The 15991-nt window shown below is 34.9% G+C and overlaps 1 protein-coding gene across 1 annotated transcript in view; it reads right to left on the bottom strand.

The window, feature by feature from the left end:
* Nucleotides 1-15991, bottom strand: part of LOC139718995 (uncharacterized) — a 39901-nt gene that overhangs the window by 12067 nt on the left and 11843 nt on the right. Inside the window, exons 6-11 of the mRNA XM_071630434.1 lie at nucleotides 9046-9117; nucleotides 8480-8551; nucleotides 8052-8123; nucleotides 7454-7525; nucleotides 1114-1185; nucleotides 334-405 (exon numbers count right to left, since the gene is read on the bottom strand). Of these exons, the coding sequence (XP_071486535.1) occupies nucleotides 334-405; nucleotides 1114-1185; nucleotides 7454-7525; nucleotides 8052-8123; nucleotides 8480-8551; nucleotides 9046-9117 (432 nt within the window). The remainder of the gene's footprint in view (nucleotides 1-333; nucleotides 406-1113; nucleotides 1186-7453; nucleotides 7526-8051; nucleotides 8124-8479; nucleotides 8552-9045; nucleotides 9118-15991) is intronic.

The raw sequence follows: 15991 nt of genomic DNA, 5'->3' as shown, positions 1-15991 counted from the left end.
ACAGAATAAAGTGAATGATGAGAAAATAACCGTTACGCATTGTGGATAAATGATAAAACATCCTTGAAAGCATTTCATTGAAATGGAATGGCTTTTACAATCACATGATATAATTTCTAAAACATGCAAGAAAGAAGAAACAGGCAGAATGAAAATTAAACACGACTATATTGTGCAAACAAGATTATTATGTTTATGTATATTTATGTAATATGCACACACAAACACACAGACACATATATTATACACATTGAAAGATTTATTTTGGACCTGTTGTTGCCAGAGTGCCATTTTTGTCTTTCTACTTCTTCATCCTGTAGACCACGTACTTACAATCGTATAATGCTGTCTTGACCGTTGAAAGCTCTGCCATCGATTTTCGCAACAGCGTTTTCAGTCAAATCACTATTTCCTCGACACAAAGAAATGAATATGTCATGGTTAGTTCAATAGTAGTTGTTATTAAAATTTTGAAAATGATTTCTATAATTGCTGCTACTGAAATCGAATTTGTCAATCACTAGCAATACATATAACTCTGCGAAAGAATTCGTTAATTAATTCAAATTGAGATCAAAATGTGATTTGTAGAACAGAAAACTGCAAGAGCATCAAAGTGTTCTTTATACATGACATGTATCTCGCACTTAAAAGATTGGTCCAAGGCATTATCTTCGTTAAAACCACTTTTCCTCCGTGAAATAGTGAAAAAAAATAGTAGTAAAGTGTGAGTAGCATATAGTAATTAATTCTTCTTTACTAAAATGACAGTACGATATTAACAAAGGGAGCAATAGAACATAGAGCAAAGCAGTCTGTGAACCATCAAAAAAGGACATTCGAAAATTCTGAAGGAGTTCAATCCATGTTAAATGAATGAGACAGAAGCAGCAGTTGAAAAGAGTAATGTGTAAATTTAAGTATTCGTACACCATACAAAAAGACAGATATACTAAACATAGACAATCGGCAGCACGCCGCAATAAAAAAAGAAATCTGAGGGATAAATTGTACATAGGCCTAATATATAGGCTACTTGTGCGAAAAAAAAGAAAGGCAAAGAAAACAAAAACGATAATATTTGAGACGTGTTCAAGGTTCAAGTACACTTACAAGAAAGCTAGGCTTTGTAGACCAACTAATAGTTCTCCATTTATTTCGGTAATGTGATTGCTTGAAAGATCTCTGCAAAAAGGTTTATAAGAATAATGACAATAACAATAAATAATTGTATACACAATAATGTTAATACAATGAAAACATGACAATATGGTAGTTGTAGTAAAGTTGCAGTAATGTCGAGGAACCTTGTGTAATTCAATTATGAAGAACGCATCGTTCATAGCATGCAAAGCAATTTAAAGACCATTTACCATTCAGTGAATGTTCATTTACGATATTAATATACTTTGATAAGAAGTATACCCATATATGGGTGAGAATTTTGAACGATGTACAATTGCCCATTTTCGCACCTTATGTCATTCTTTCCCTTAGAACACGCCAGGATGATCTAAGAAACCAGATTTTTTCATGTCATCTCAAAGATTGGTAAATTTCCTTTCAGGAAATACATGGTTTGGTTGACTTTTGCCTGATATTTTTCATTTGACAAGGACTTAAAGCGTAAAAATACGTTAAAAACGCTATTTTCACAATAATTTTTGTTTTTCAAAGTAATAATGTGCATATTTAAGCATACGTGGCATCTAATATCTGACCATGTTCTGGATCTGACATATCATGGGTATGAACCACAACATTATAAGAACTATATGAGCACGTATAAAATCACAGAGAACAATTGAAATATCAAAGTCCTAAACAGGCGAACGTCCGTGGTGCTTTTATTTCTATCGCTGCTGCAAATTCTACTTTGTTGTCCCAACTGTAATGTATACGAAAATTTGGTGTTCCACCTAATGAACATATCCTGCAAAAATTGTACGTCTGCTGGCTGTACATGGGACGTAATATTCTTTTATGCAAAATTATACTCAGTTTTCGTCACGGACGTGCTTCCGCTATTTTCTAATAAAGATCGTATCCCATTAAACGCTATTGGTGATATTGTTCTGAGTCGTAATCAACTAAGATCTAGCCACATGATAATATGTTTGTTTTGAGTTTCTGTCCATCCTTTTTCAAATAGGAACCGAAATTATATTTTAGACGAACCTCCAAGAAAAAAAAGAACATCCGTGATGATTAAAACGTTTTCGAGTGGGACACCATCTTGCTTTGATGACGAAGGTGCATTTTACCTTTGGCTCTCTAGCCGAGGAGCTGTATGTTATTTTTGGAGCGGACTGAGGCTTGTCCGCAGTTTTTGGACCATGCAATTCACCGAAAACCAAGCAAATAATTAATATTTTCTCTGAAAATTCACCTCCTAATCCCCCTCTGAGCAATACATATGTTGTAAGGATGTCAAATTTCTTATAATTTGCATTGACAATACCTTTTCAAATTTTTGACAGAGTTAGGAAGGCTAGGTACTCTCTGCCGATTAGTTATCCGTCCGGGAACATGACCCTATCAGTAGAACGAACGTCCGTGACAATTCCAGCGAACGTCCGTGATGTATGCAATCCCTTCGATAGGGATAACTTGTCCCGAAAGTGTCCTGTATTCTTTAAAACTTTTAGCTCCAATAGTCACAAATAAAGTTTTACAAAGTAAACAATGAGTTAAGGGCAGTAGTTTCAGAATTTTTAAGGCGTTATGTGATCATGATGAAGAAACAGTTGAAAATTTACTCACAATTTTACGCTTGTTTTCCCTCTAATTATACAAAAACAGCTAAACACTGAAAACAAAGTTATAGGAAAATGGAATTTTGCGTAATCTGTGATTTCTGTGCGTTTAAATTTCTTTCTAATAAGGATCTGGAGACAATTTGTACTGTTACAGGTTCTGAAAGTTTCGCTCACGGACGTTCTGTCTGAGAAAGGAAATTGCTGATAATTACAAATATATCACTGCACATAAAGTTAATGTTAGTTGAAAATATTACCAAATCACCGAGCCGCTCATACCCAAAAGTGAATAATGTTCAGCGCTCAATTTACTTGTAATAACAAAAGGAAAACGTTTTGGTCACGGATGTTCGTTGGTAGAATAAGTCAATGGATTACATAGTAGGAGAATGAGGATCAGTGCCACTTTTTAGTGACAGGTGCGCCAAGTGTTTATCTTTTGAGTATGGTAGCTGCCGTCTCAAACAGAACACATCCAGTTTTGGCCTCCATAACGGACGTTCGCTGTAATTGTCATGATATTAAATGCCTTAATTCATTCTTATTTTTCTCTTCATGACGATTTTTCTCTCATTCCCTCAATAGCCTGGACATGCTGCGACCAAACAGAAAACAGAAACAAAACAAAACAACCCAAAATAAATCCGAAAAGTGCTACGTAATCACATGCAGGATAATGACGGAAGAAGTCTGTAATGGGCATGTGTTGAATAAAAAATGGAAAAGTTTCAAAAGGACGTGTAAGCAGTTGAATAAAAATGACTGAGAAACAGAGAAGGGATCGAGCTCCAACACACAGAGAAAAGAATTGCCAGTGCACTCCCGTCGTACCAAATTCCTCTGGAAAAGTTTTTGTTTGTTTGTTTATGTTTTTTTATTCATCGAAATGCCGTCACAAGCGAGCAAAAATCATGCAGTATACAATAAATTATTGTCTGATGAAAACACACAAATCCTCCGCTTATCATCACATGGTGTTGTTTTATACTCATCAATGAAAAGCAATATTCATTTGTAATTTTTTCCAAGATTTTTTTTTTTTTCATTTTACATTTAAGAGACAGAGAGATCGTCAGTTTGTTTGTGCTTTTGTGCTTACTTTGAAAACACATGTTAAAAAAGTAATGATTAAGAATAGGTTTAAGGTTGCACTTTGATACGTTCGCTCTTCCAAAGATTCGTTACTCCGATGTCCAAAGGTTTGTTATTCCAATATGAAAAAAAAAATTGTAGTTAATTCAGGAGGTTTGTTATTAGAAATGTTCTTCGAAAAAATAGATATTAAGGATCATTATTTTTAGGTCCGTTCCTCTAAAAGTGGAATGGGTCTGATATTCGTTTAGGTGAAAACGGTTATTATGAGGTTTTGAAATTGGAGGATTTTAGTTGTTAACTTGTTTCTCCACATTTGGATAAGCGAACATAAGTTTTCATGTTCCAATTAATAAGCCTTTCGGTTAACCTTCGGAGATTCATATCATTTACCGAATAAAAAAGCTTCATAATTATACGAACTCTATCAATTTTCGTATTGACAAACTGTATGAATAACGAGCCTCCGAAATGACGCGCTACAAAAGGTTTGTTATAACAAACCATATTGTATTAATATCGAAGTCACAAACATCCATCCAAGATATATGGACTTATTGTGTCTTGTTATGACGAAACTTCGCAGTATCGAACCTATTATCATTTCTGACTAATATAATAACACAAATTTTTTCTCGGTAACAGTGTGTAACACAAGGAGCAAACATAGAGGGATTTCTTCCCAACGTATTCGTTTGTCCTCCCCAGCTAAACAACGTATTTCTATAACGGAGCACATTTCTGTTGTCTTTCTATGTTAATTCTTTGTCATAATTTTAGCTGTGACCATGTTCGTTATAAGCAAATTTTGCATTGTAGACTTTAGATAACAAATTTAGGACCTGAATCTTTACTTCATGATAAAGAAATTTTGATAAATATATTCGTTCTCAAGGATGGACTACGTCACTGAGATTACACGTACGTTTGTACGTTCATTTACGAGAGATGGAAAAATTGTTTTCTTTGATTCCTCAGTATGAGAAGATAAACAAGCTTATGTAATTGAGAATTGGTAATATCTGTTCAGGATTTTGCAGAGGAGTTTGTTCTCGACATGAAATTGCTGTTTGTTGTAAGTAGAATGCGTTTCCAACTCAGGAGAGCTGCATCTTGTTTGTTCCGAACGTCCGTGAGCTACATGCGAACCTCCGTGATGAAAACTATGCTATGTTCGTTGGGTTATAGAGACTGCCTAGATCAGATACATCTTAAAATGGTATGTTATTATTTCGGAGTGGGGATTGAAGTATGGGATAGTGAAATAAGAGGTCAAAATATTGAGTTTCTGTAAAATGCGCGTAAAGTGGAGAAAGTGTTTAGCGGAAGAGCAATATTTCAACAGAAACGACGAATTTAGTTAAATCATCAGTTGTCTACCATTACGTACAGGTTAAGAGTACAAGCTTAATATTCTGCAAGCACGTACACATGTCCCTTAAGATATTTTGTTAGGATTTTGAACTGAATCAGATCTTTGCAAACTATGTTAAATGGTATTCAAGTGTATGTGCTGTACTATTCCTCACGGACGTTCGCTGCTCTGGACATGGTAAACTTCAGCGGTGAATAAAAACTTGTTCCTCTGGGCAAATCCTAGTATAATTGGGTTCAAATTAAAGCTTGAGTTATACTCTTTCAGGTAAGATGAATAATTTGGGGAATTTCCTACTTTTTAAATTTTGCCTTGTTTTGGCTCAATTGTACATCGTTCAAAATTCTGACCCATATATATATATATATATATATATACCTCATTTCTAGAATCCTCTCATCTGATTGGTTAAAAGGGGAGTCATTAAAATAGCTGTGCCCTATTTTTTAGTTACTGTGACCGGGGCCCGGGCACAGTTAGTAAATAGGTTTTAAAAACAGTCGCGACCCCGTACACATAGACCGCTCATATGTACGCACCAATGATACGACAGCCGCGCATTCGATCAGCGTGCTGTAAAAGAGACTAGCGGAGACTGGTTTGGAGACAGTCGGAACTCGCAACCCCGTACGTACATACACTGTGTACACATAGATGATCACTCATGTACGCACCAGTGATACGAACGACCGCCGCGCTGTCGATCAGCATTGATTACAACTTACAAGTGCTGTAAAAGAGACTAGAATCTATATTTTCGGTATATAAAACAAATAATGACTGCTTGATATTCGGGGTACAGTTAAAATTATGTAGGCCCTCGGTGATGTGAAAACCTTAACCATGCCCTCAGCTTCGCTTCGGGCATGGTACGGTTTTCACATCACCTCGGGCCCATAATTTTAACTGTGCCCCTCATAGCAGTCATTATTTGTATAATGTATATATGAGGGTTTGTGCGTGTGTATCAGTGTGTGTTTGTGAGCATGCAAAAAGTACATATTCATTTACAGTTCCAGGTGTAAACGAGACATTTATATTTATTAAAACATAAGTACACAAAGATAATGAAGTAATAACGTGGGTACTCTATTGATACAACCAGACAGTACCATTTCGAAATTCATCAACGCACACTAATTACAAATATCCTTTTACTGGACTGAGTCTCTGCCCTAAATACGCCATTTGTCGTCCTTTTTTGTCTGTAGCTTTTATTTGGCAATTCGTCCCTGGATAGACGTATACAGACTTATATTCAATAAGGTCAACAACTCACACACTTCGTTTATTATGCTGCATAATTATATAATGTACAGGCACAAACTTAGGCTATTTACGATACAAATATGGATATGATCCTGCATCATAACACCCCAATAAAATAATCGCCACATATCATTTTTTTTTTTTAGTTTACAAGGGCAGATTCTGAAAGAGCAGACTCTAATTTTTATGATGTTGAATGGATACAAAGAGTACACACCCATCCTGCATGGAAAAGTGTGCACTGAGAATAATATATATATATATATATATATATATATATATATATACATATAAGAAAAAAAAGTAGGAGGGGGTTCATATGCCTAATCTTGACTAACCTTTATCCAACAAATGAGACCAAAAATAATATATATATATATATATATATATATATATATATATATAGCACTCCCCAGCAACAAAACTGAAGATAAAGTCATCTTAAGCTGTTGCCTTGGAAACAAATTCTATCCATGAATAACACACTTTCAACGCCGTTATCATTTCAACCGTTTTAACCGTTATTGTAGTTAAAAGTGTTGTTTCTTATGAACCGAAAGGATACACGTCATCACACTTATTCTGACAAGGAATATTGATCAAGGAAAAACAGTTAAAACACACTTTCCCACTTGTTTTATGATTCTAAACTTTCGAATAGTGTAGAAAAAAAAAAGATTACATTGCTCTTTCAAAAAGTATGAAAAACTAAAGACTTAAAGCACTTGAATCATTAATTTACCTATTTTCTGGTCCCCACGTAAATAAAATTGTTGCGTGCGACTTTTGATTATTTATTCATTTTGTCTTTTTTTTAAGGGGGAGGGCAGAGAGTGGTGGTGCAGGGCCACATAGCAACAACACCATTATACTTACATGTCAACATGTAGGAAAAAATATAGATATAAAAGGGAGAAGTTTTCGTGTCAAGTACGGAGAAAAAATTTTATGCACTTACAATCTTACAAGACTTTGGAGCCTTTCAAAAGCTGGTCCGTCGATCCTTGTGATGTCATTTCCTGATAAATCCCTTTAATGCATGTGCGGAAGATCATTTTCGAAGAACAGGAATTAGAAAAGCAAGAAAATTTTTCAATAGAATCATTTAGCATGCGATTATAATTCACATATGCAGTAAATACAAATTTCTTGACAATCATCGTATATTGTGCATGCAATTTTATTTGAACACACTTGATTTGTTTTTATTACTCTTTATTTTTCTGCATGTCTTGCTTGTAGTTTTGTTTTGTTTTTCTCTTTTACAAAAATTGTCTTTAGTTATATTGCGTCACTTGTTTCAATTGGTAAGTAAATGTAACCCTCGTCATGTAGCTGGTTTATTTCAATATTAGCAACCATGGCACTCAACTCCAGGTACATCCTTTGATTTATGACACCTTTAATGTAATTACTAATAGGTAAAAATATCACTAGACTACATAATTTGTATCATTAATAACGAGTGTCACACAAATATAACAAAATGGAGAAAAAAATACTAAAAATAAAGCCATATAGATCTGTAATCGCCATTTTCGCCTTTGTGTACTCACAATTCCAACAGCGCGATGGGATCAGCAAAGACGTATCTTTCGATGTGTCGTATGCCGTTGTTTGAAAGGTCTCTGCCATTTCGGGAGAAAGGTTGCAAAGATGTATATCGAACATTTATTAAAGACAAAAGCTTCCTGGAGATTTAGAGATATGTAGGAACATCGTTGCGTGTTCATAACACACTCACATCGGAGACAAACCCTCCAGCGAATTTGCAATTAGAAATAATAACAAACATTTTTTAATGATTTTGTTCTGTGCTTCATCAAAACTGTGTGACGTTGTGGAATATACAATTGGTACACAAGACGTGATAGTCCTACATCATGCTGTGGGCTCAAAGACAAACAAACAGACATACAGACAGACAGACAGACACACACACACACACACACACACACTCATACACAAACATAAATATACTTACAAGTTGGTTAGGCTGTCCAGACCATTGAACGCGTTCACTTCAAGAACCTTAATGTTGCTATTGGAAAGATTTCTGATTCGATCACCAGACAAAATAATTTAGATAAGATAGAGTTATCAAAACAAATCCTTGCATCAAATATGTCAAAATAATGCAAAGTGTATCTGACGAGGCGCTAAAATACATCTAAACGACAACGTAAGACACGTGAAAATTAATGCAAATTGCGACATATTAATGCAAAATTATATTATACACATGTTTAGAAGTATTCTGAATTGTATATTGAAGTGTGCAAATATGTTTTTTTTTTCCACAAACGTCTTCAAGCTTCAATTAATATTATGCATATAAATATATTGTTTCCAGTATTTCGCATAGACACGATATTCTGGCGTTATGGGTTGGACATCATTGCATGCATTGATAGCTATCAATTTTCCTCTCTCCCTTTCACTCTCTCACTCTCTCTAACGCACTATGCCGCATATAATTATGTTAACTCTACTTTTTGTTCAAAAACTTTGGAACATTTCGGAAAGAATAAGGAAATGTCATAGACTTACAAGATTGACAATTTACCCAGACCAAAGAATGTATCTGTCTCGATCACCCTCATATCGTTTCCAGACGCATCCCTGTATGGGAAAGATACAATAATAAAAGCAAAGACAGGGAAACTGAATAGAAGAAAAAGAACAAGTACTTTCCATTTACCAGATAGTGGTAACACATACCTCTGTTTGTTTATACCGTTGCAATTTTGCAACAAAGAAAATACTGGATTACGTTTGTGTTCTCAGTGGGTTAGGCACATAACAACCACAAGATGTTGGCAACGTTGTGAAGCAAAAAGGAGATCAGATGAAATGAATAAAATTTTTTTTTTTATAGCATTCTTCTTGTAAAGAAATCGACATCAACAACATACATTACAAGCGTTTAACTCTTTGTACTCATACAGCGATCGATCCCCAGTCTTATTCTGACGAAGGGAAATATTCTTAATTTTTTTTTACACCATCTGAAGCTAAAAAATACTGATATTAATTGAGTATATGAATATAAGAACGACCCAAGTCCAATTTTTGGCCAAATTCAGTTTGACATGGGAAATTGTAGCTTATGCATGGACTCATCTTGTGTATAAATGAAAAATCCTAATTACCCCCGGAAGTGCCTGAAATAAATGAGTTAAATCTTATATGAATGTAAGAATGAAGGACTTGGGTCATTCTTACATTCATATTATAGCGCCCTCTCTCGTCCTTCTCTCATCTCTATAGCAGAATTTCATGTATATGAATCAAAGAACGACCCAAGTCCATATGAATCAAAGAACGACCCAAGTCCATCACACAAAATGGCGTCTCCACAATTAATGTTAATGTTAATTGTCATGATGGTATATGTTCTAATTTGTATATACAATGTTGCCTTCCCATCACAGTTAAATAGAATATTATTGGACAAACAAAAAAGATATGACGTTTTTTTTAGTTTACTCGAAATGGTCTTCCATGGACTTGGGTCGTTCTTATATTCATATACTCAATTGGATTTGTATGTCTTTCAATCATACCATGCATACATCAATAAAGAAATATTCGTTTTCTGCGATACTTACATGGAGAAAACAGTGGGAAAGTCTTCAAATACTTGCGGTTCGATTGCTGTTATATTCAGACCCGAAAGGTCCCTGGGTTTTTAAAGAAAAAGAAAAAAAAAACTATGATAGTAATAACATGCACCCAAATCTAAGACGGATTTTTTTTTTTCAAAATGGGCCTTAATTATATCTTGCTTTTACATTAAGCTGCAATATACCTTCACTTATTAGGCATATCTTTTCAATGTTCTTTCAGTGTTGGTAGTACAGTTGTAACATCATGATTTTTCCCAATCAAATCGCAGGTAGCACGGTTTAGTAAAGACGGCTTAGTAAAGATTAAGCACTTGGATAGACCCTGTATTTCAGAGCCTCTTTTCTTAGTTCACACTTTCCAGTGTGTGTCATCTCTTTCCAGTATTTATAAAGGTTAGAAGAACCCATTTGAATTGAGTAATACATAAAAGCTTAGAGTCTGCTCTTTCAGAATCTGCCCTTAACTAAAAATCCATATCCGGCGTTTGTTTGTTGTGTGTGTGTGTGTTGTGTGTGTGTGTGTGTGTGTGTGTGTGTGTGTGTGTGTGTGTTTGTGGTGCAGGGTCACATATTTTACACTTCACAGTTATGGCCATGGATCACAAAACCAACATAAAGTCGAATGCACTGAATTTGTGAAGGCATTGAACATTGTTATTACGTGAAACTGTTCGACCCTTCCAATCTTGAGGTTTTTTAATTTTTTTTCTTCTTCTCCTGAAAGAGCAAGCCAGTCTTCTTCTACATCATGCTGACATTCGGGATAAAAGAAAACGAACATGAAATTGTGTTCTAAGCAGTTTTTTATTCAACACTTTTTGGTAGTCATAGTGTGATGTCTCCTAACTTTTCTTCCTATTTCCCTATAAACCCTGTCCATACTCTTCACTTTCAACTATAAAAACTTGGAAAAGATAACGCTACTGGTTTACAAGTTGGCATTAACAACCTACACAATGTGTTTATAAAGCACGCGCAATTCACCTTCATCTAATAAACTTTTTATTGTTGTTGCCCTGGTTGTTTACATCCTGTATAGTGTTCCATTAATCACACATCATGATTAATTAATTTGATTAGCTAAAACGGCTTGGTTAAGATTAAGCGCTTGAATAGACCCAGTCCTTCAGAGCCTCTTTTCTGAGTTCACACTGTCCAGAGTGTGGGCTTTCTTTCTAATATTAGGAAAGGTTAGGATGATCCATTTGAATTGCATTAACATATTCCGGTCTTTCAAAATGTGCTCGTTTTTGGCTTTGTGATGAAGAGTCACATCTTATTCATACATTGTTTACTGGTTCAGTAACATAAATTATTACGCATAAATACATTAAAAAATGAGCGGAACACACACACACACGCACACACACACACACACACACACAAACACACACACGCAGGTATAAGATGTGCACCTATTTGTTCCCAATTCCAAGGTATTGACAAATAGGAAGCCTTAACTACTAGTAGTCATTCAAACACAGAACCTACTTACAAGAAGGGTATCACCGGGATAAGGCGAAGTAAGTTAATACGTCCGTCTCGCGTAATTTCAGATATGCCATTCCTTGTAATGGTCCTGATCAAAGAAAAAAAAAGATAGCCATTAGAATGAACATTTAGGGCAATAGAATGATATATAGTCAATTGCAGTTAATGAGATTGCTTTCTTTATTGTTTATTAAATATATATATATATATATATATATATATATATATATATATATATAATTTGTATGTACACTATGTGCTCTTATTTACTGACCGCTCGTTTCTAGATCGCCGGTAATGCGATATCTATTCGTGTGTGATCATTACGGGCACTTCATATGAGTTTCAATATAACGGATAGATTATTTCAAATAGGGGAAAAAATAAAGGTGTCAGCGATATCACTGATATTGTTTCATTAGAATATCTAAAAACAACAACAACAACAACAACAACAACAACAGTGCCATAAGGACTAAGACATGAAAAAACGCCACACTATTAAAACATCCGAGTCAGAACTGACCTGGAACTGGGGTCACACATGGTTCCGGGTAAAAAAAAAAAAAAAAAATGACTTGAAATTTGGTCATGAAGACCCCGAATGGGGTCACCCTGACCCAATTCATGACTCTAAATGAGTCATATCTGACCCCATTCCTTGTAATCTCTGACCCGGAACGGTGTGTGACCCCAACGGACCCAGTTCCAGATCAGTTGTGATTCAGATGTTTTAAGAGTGTGCAATCATAGATATTGTACCTGGGTAGAGTGAAATTGTATGAAGCCTGAGTTAAGTTTAGCGATCATACTAAATTGCCCTCGTAAGTCTTATATTATAAATCCCACATATTATCTACATTTCTTCGAGATCTCTCAACGTGTCTACTTAATCTTATCATAGTATTAAATACATTTGTTGTGGTTTCACTTGAGGGTAATGCTGTAAGTACGGGGGTTATCAATATGAAGCTAAAGTAGTTGAAGGGTACGTACGATCGAACAATCTTGTTGAGACTATTGACGTCGGTTTCACTGGTCCAGTTGTTACCATAAGATTGACTTCTGTCACACGACAAAGGCGAAAAAGAGACAGAAAAAAAAATGACATGCACGTTTATTGTAGACTTATACTTGTAGTATATTCAGCTAGCTTCATCATAAAAATTAATACCGACTTTTTTTTAGCATTCATTGTATTTTTCGGAAACTAATTTAATTTACGTCTTATGCACTGCAAAGCCGTGACTGATTGACCCCAAGCAGTAACCATGTTTATATCAGGTGCCTATGAATACAGCTGGTGAACACTAAAATACAATGTATGATTTTATCATGTGACCGTGTATCACAAAAAGCGACAAACAAAAAGTCGCATGTCCTGACTTTATGTAAAAGCAAACGCAGTTTCTTTGGTACATTATTCTGAAGTTTGTGATCATAGTAAGAATCGCAAATCATGTATTTGGGAGTTTTTGTACAATACTATTTTTGTAGAAGAGAATATGTTAGTATATCGTGAAGACCCTGTTCATTCTTTAAAAAATAAGTTTAACATAGTCTTCACTTTCATCTCTAATTACTTATGAAAGGATGACACTACTGATTCAAAAGTTGGTATTAGTTATGGATAGAACGTTTTGTTTCAGTATGCTCAGTTTCGGGTTAATTTGATATCGCATATTGTTTAAGTGTGAATATTGTCAGGTGTGATTGTTGTTGCTATGGTGTTTTACATCTTGTTTTTCTTCACATTCATTGCACAGCTAACACGGCTTGGTAAGATAAAGCACTCAAATAGACTATGTAATTATAAAAGCTTTAAGTTTGTTCTTTCAGAATGATTATATGTCCTTAACTAAAAATCCATGTGTGTCGACGTTTTGTTGGTTTTGTGATTGCACACAAACACACACAGGCACACACAGACACACATACACATACACACACACACACACACACACACACACACACACACATATATATACACATGTATCTTGAAAGCCAAAGAGTATTTGTTTAAAACTACAATATAACACATTCTTCTGTGGTAATATACTTACAATAAAGAAACGGAGATCAGTCGTATAAGTGTGTGTAATTCAAAATCATAATTCTGGCTTGCAGCGGTCAAGAGAAACCTGTGATTGGGGATTAAAAAATAATGTTGATATGAACCCTTTCAGCGTTAATAGAAACACCAATATTACAAATACCCGCCACAGGAGTACCTAGCATTTCATCACACACATAGCTCGCAGACCATGATTGTATTGAATGTGAAAAGAGAGAGAATAGACAGTGTGGGTTGGCCCGAGTAGGAATGAACACGTTGTTGGTCATGTGACGTCTTGAATGTTATGCACCATTAACAAAAAACAGAGGAAATCCTAAACATAAAATTGCAGTCCTTGCAGGCTGGCCTTTTGATTTGACCACTTTCATTGACAGATCTCATCCATTTCAGTGAGACATGGAATGTTCTTTCATGATACCACTCAAACTTGGGGGAAAAATACAACTTGTCGTTGTTTTCTTAGTTAATGTGCTCAGTCAAGAATGACCTTGTCAAGAGAAGAGGGTACCAATAGAAAAAAAAAAGGAGAGGTATAATTTCCTCGCAGCTAACGTTGTGTCCTCTCCATAGTGACAATAATGATATCGTTGTAGCTCTTGAAAGTGTGATTACTATTTTTATACGCATTGAAAATGTTGTCCATGCCAGAAAGGACATATATGGGTCAGAATTTTGAACGATGTACAATTGAGCCAAAACAAGGCAAAATTTAAAAAGTAGGAAATTCTCCAAATCATTCATCTTACCTGAAAAAGTATAACTCAAGCTTTAATATGAACCCAATTATACTAGGATTTTCCCAGAGGAACAAGTTTTTATTCACCGCTGAAGTTTACCATGTCCAGAGCAGCGAACGTCCGTAAGGAATAGTACTGCACTTACATTTGAATACCATTTAACATAGTTTCCAAAGATCTGATTCAATTCAAAATCCTAACGAAATATCTTAAGGGACATGTGTACGTGATTGCAGAATATTAAGCTTGTACTCTTAACCTGTACGTAATGGTAGACAACTGATGATTTAACTAAATTCGTCATTTCTGTAAAAATATTGCTCTTCCGCTAAACACTTTCTCCACTTTACGCGCATTTTACAGAAACTCAATATTTTCACCTCTTATTTCACTATCATATACTTTAATCCTCACTCCCAAATAATAATATACCTTTTTAAGATGTATCTCATCTGGGCAGTCTCTATAACCCAACAAACATAGCATAGTTTTCATCACGGAGGTTCGCATGTAGCTCACAGACGTTCGGAACAAACAAGATATTGAACAATGCAGCTCTCTTGAGTTGGAAACGCTTTCTACTCACAACAAACAGCAATTTCATGTCGAGAACAAACTCCTATTCAAAATCCTGAATAGACATTACCAATTCACAATTATATAAGCTTGTTTATCTTCTCATACTGAGGAATCAAAGAAAACAATTTTTCCATCTCTCGTAAATGAACGTACAAACGTACGTGTAATCTCAGTGACGTAGCCCATCCTTGAGAACGAATATATTTATCAAAATTTCGCTATCATGAAGTAAATATTAAGGTACTAAACTTCAATAAAGTCTACAATGCAAAATTTGCTTTTTATATAACGAACATGGTCACAGCTAAAATTATGACAAAGAATTAATATAGAAAAACAACAGAAATGTGCTCCGTTATAGAAATACGAAGTTTAGCTGGGGAGGGCAAACGAATACGTTAGGAAGAAATCCCTCTGTGTTTGCTCCTTGTGTTACACACTGTTACCGAGAAAAAATTTGTGTTATTATATTAGTCAGAAATGATAATAGGTTCGATACTGCGAAGTTTCGTCATAACAAGACACAATAAGTCCATATATCTTGGATGGATGTTTGTGACTTCGATATTAATACAATATGGTTTGTTATAACAAACCTTTTGTAGCGCGTCATTTCGGAGGCTCGTTATTCATACAGTTTGTCAATACGAAAATTGATAGAGTTCGTATAATTATGAAGCTTTTTTATTCGGTAAATGATATGAATCTCCGAAGGTTAACCGAAAGGCTTATTAATTGGAACATGAAAACTTATGTTCGCTTATCCAAATGTGGAGAAACAAGTTAACAACTAAAATCCTCCAATTTCAAAACCTCATAATAACCGTTTTCACCTAAACGAATATCAGACCCATTCCACTTTTAGAGGAACGGACCTAAAAATAATGATCCTTAATATCTATTTTTTCGAAGAACATTTCTAATAACAAACCTCCTGAATTAACTACAATTTTTTTTTTCATATTGGAATAACAAACCTTTGG

This window comes from Diadema antillarum, unplaced genomic scaffold (genome assembly GCF_040938485.1).
Source record: "Diadema antillarum isolate AM-2024a unplaced genomic scaffold, OU_Dant_1.0 scf00000103, whole genome shotgun sequence".
Classification (NCBI taxonomy): domain Eukaryota; kingdom Metazoa; phylum Echinodermata; class Echinoidea; order Diadematoida; family Diadematidae; genus Diadema; species Diadema antillarum.
The sequence above is the reverse complement of the archived record's forward strand: the minus strand, read 5'-3'. Positions and strand labels throughout refer to the sequence as shown.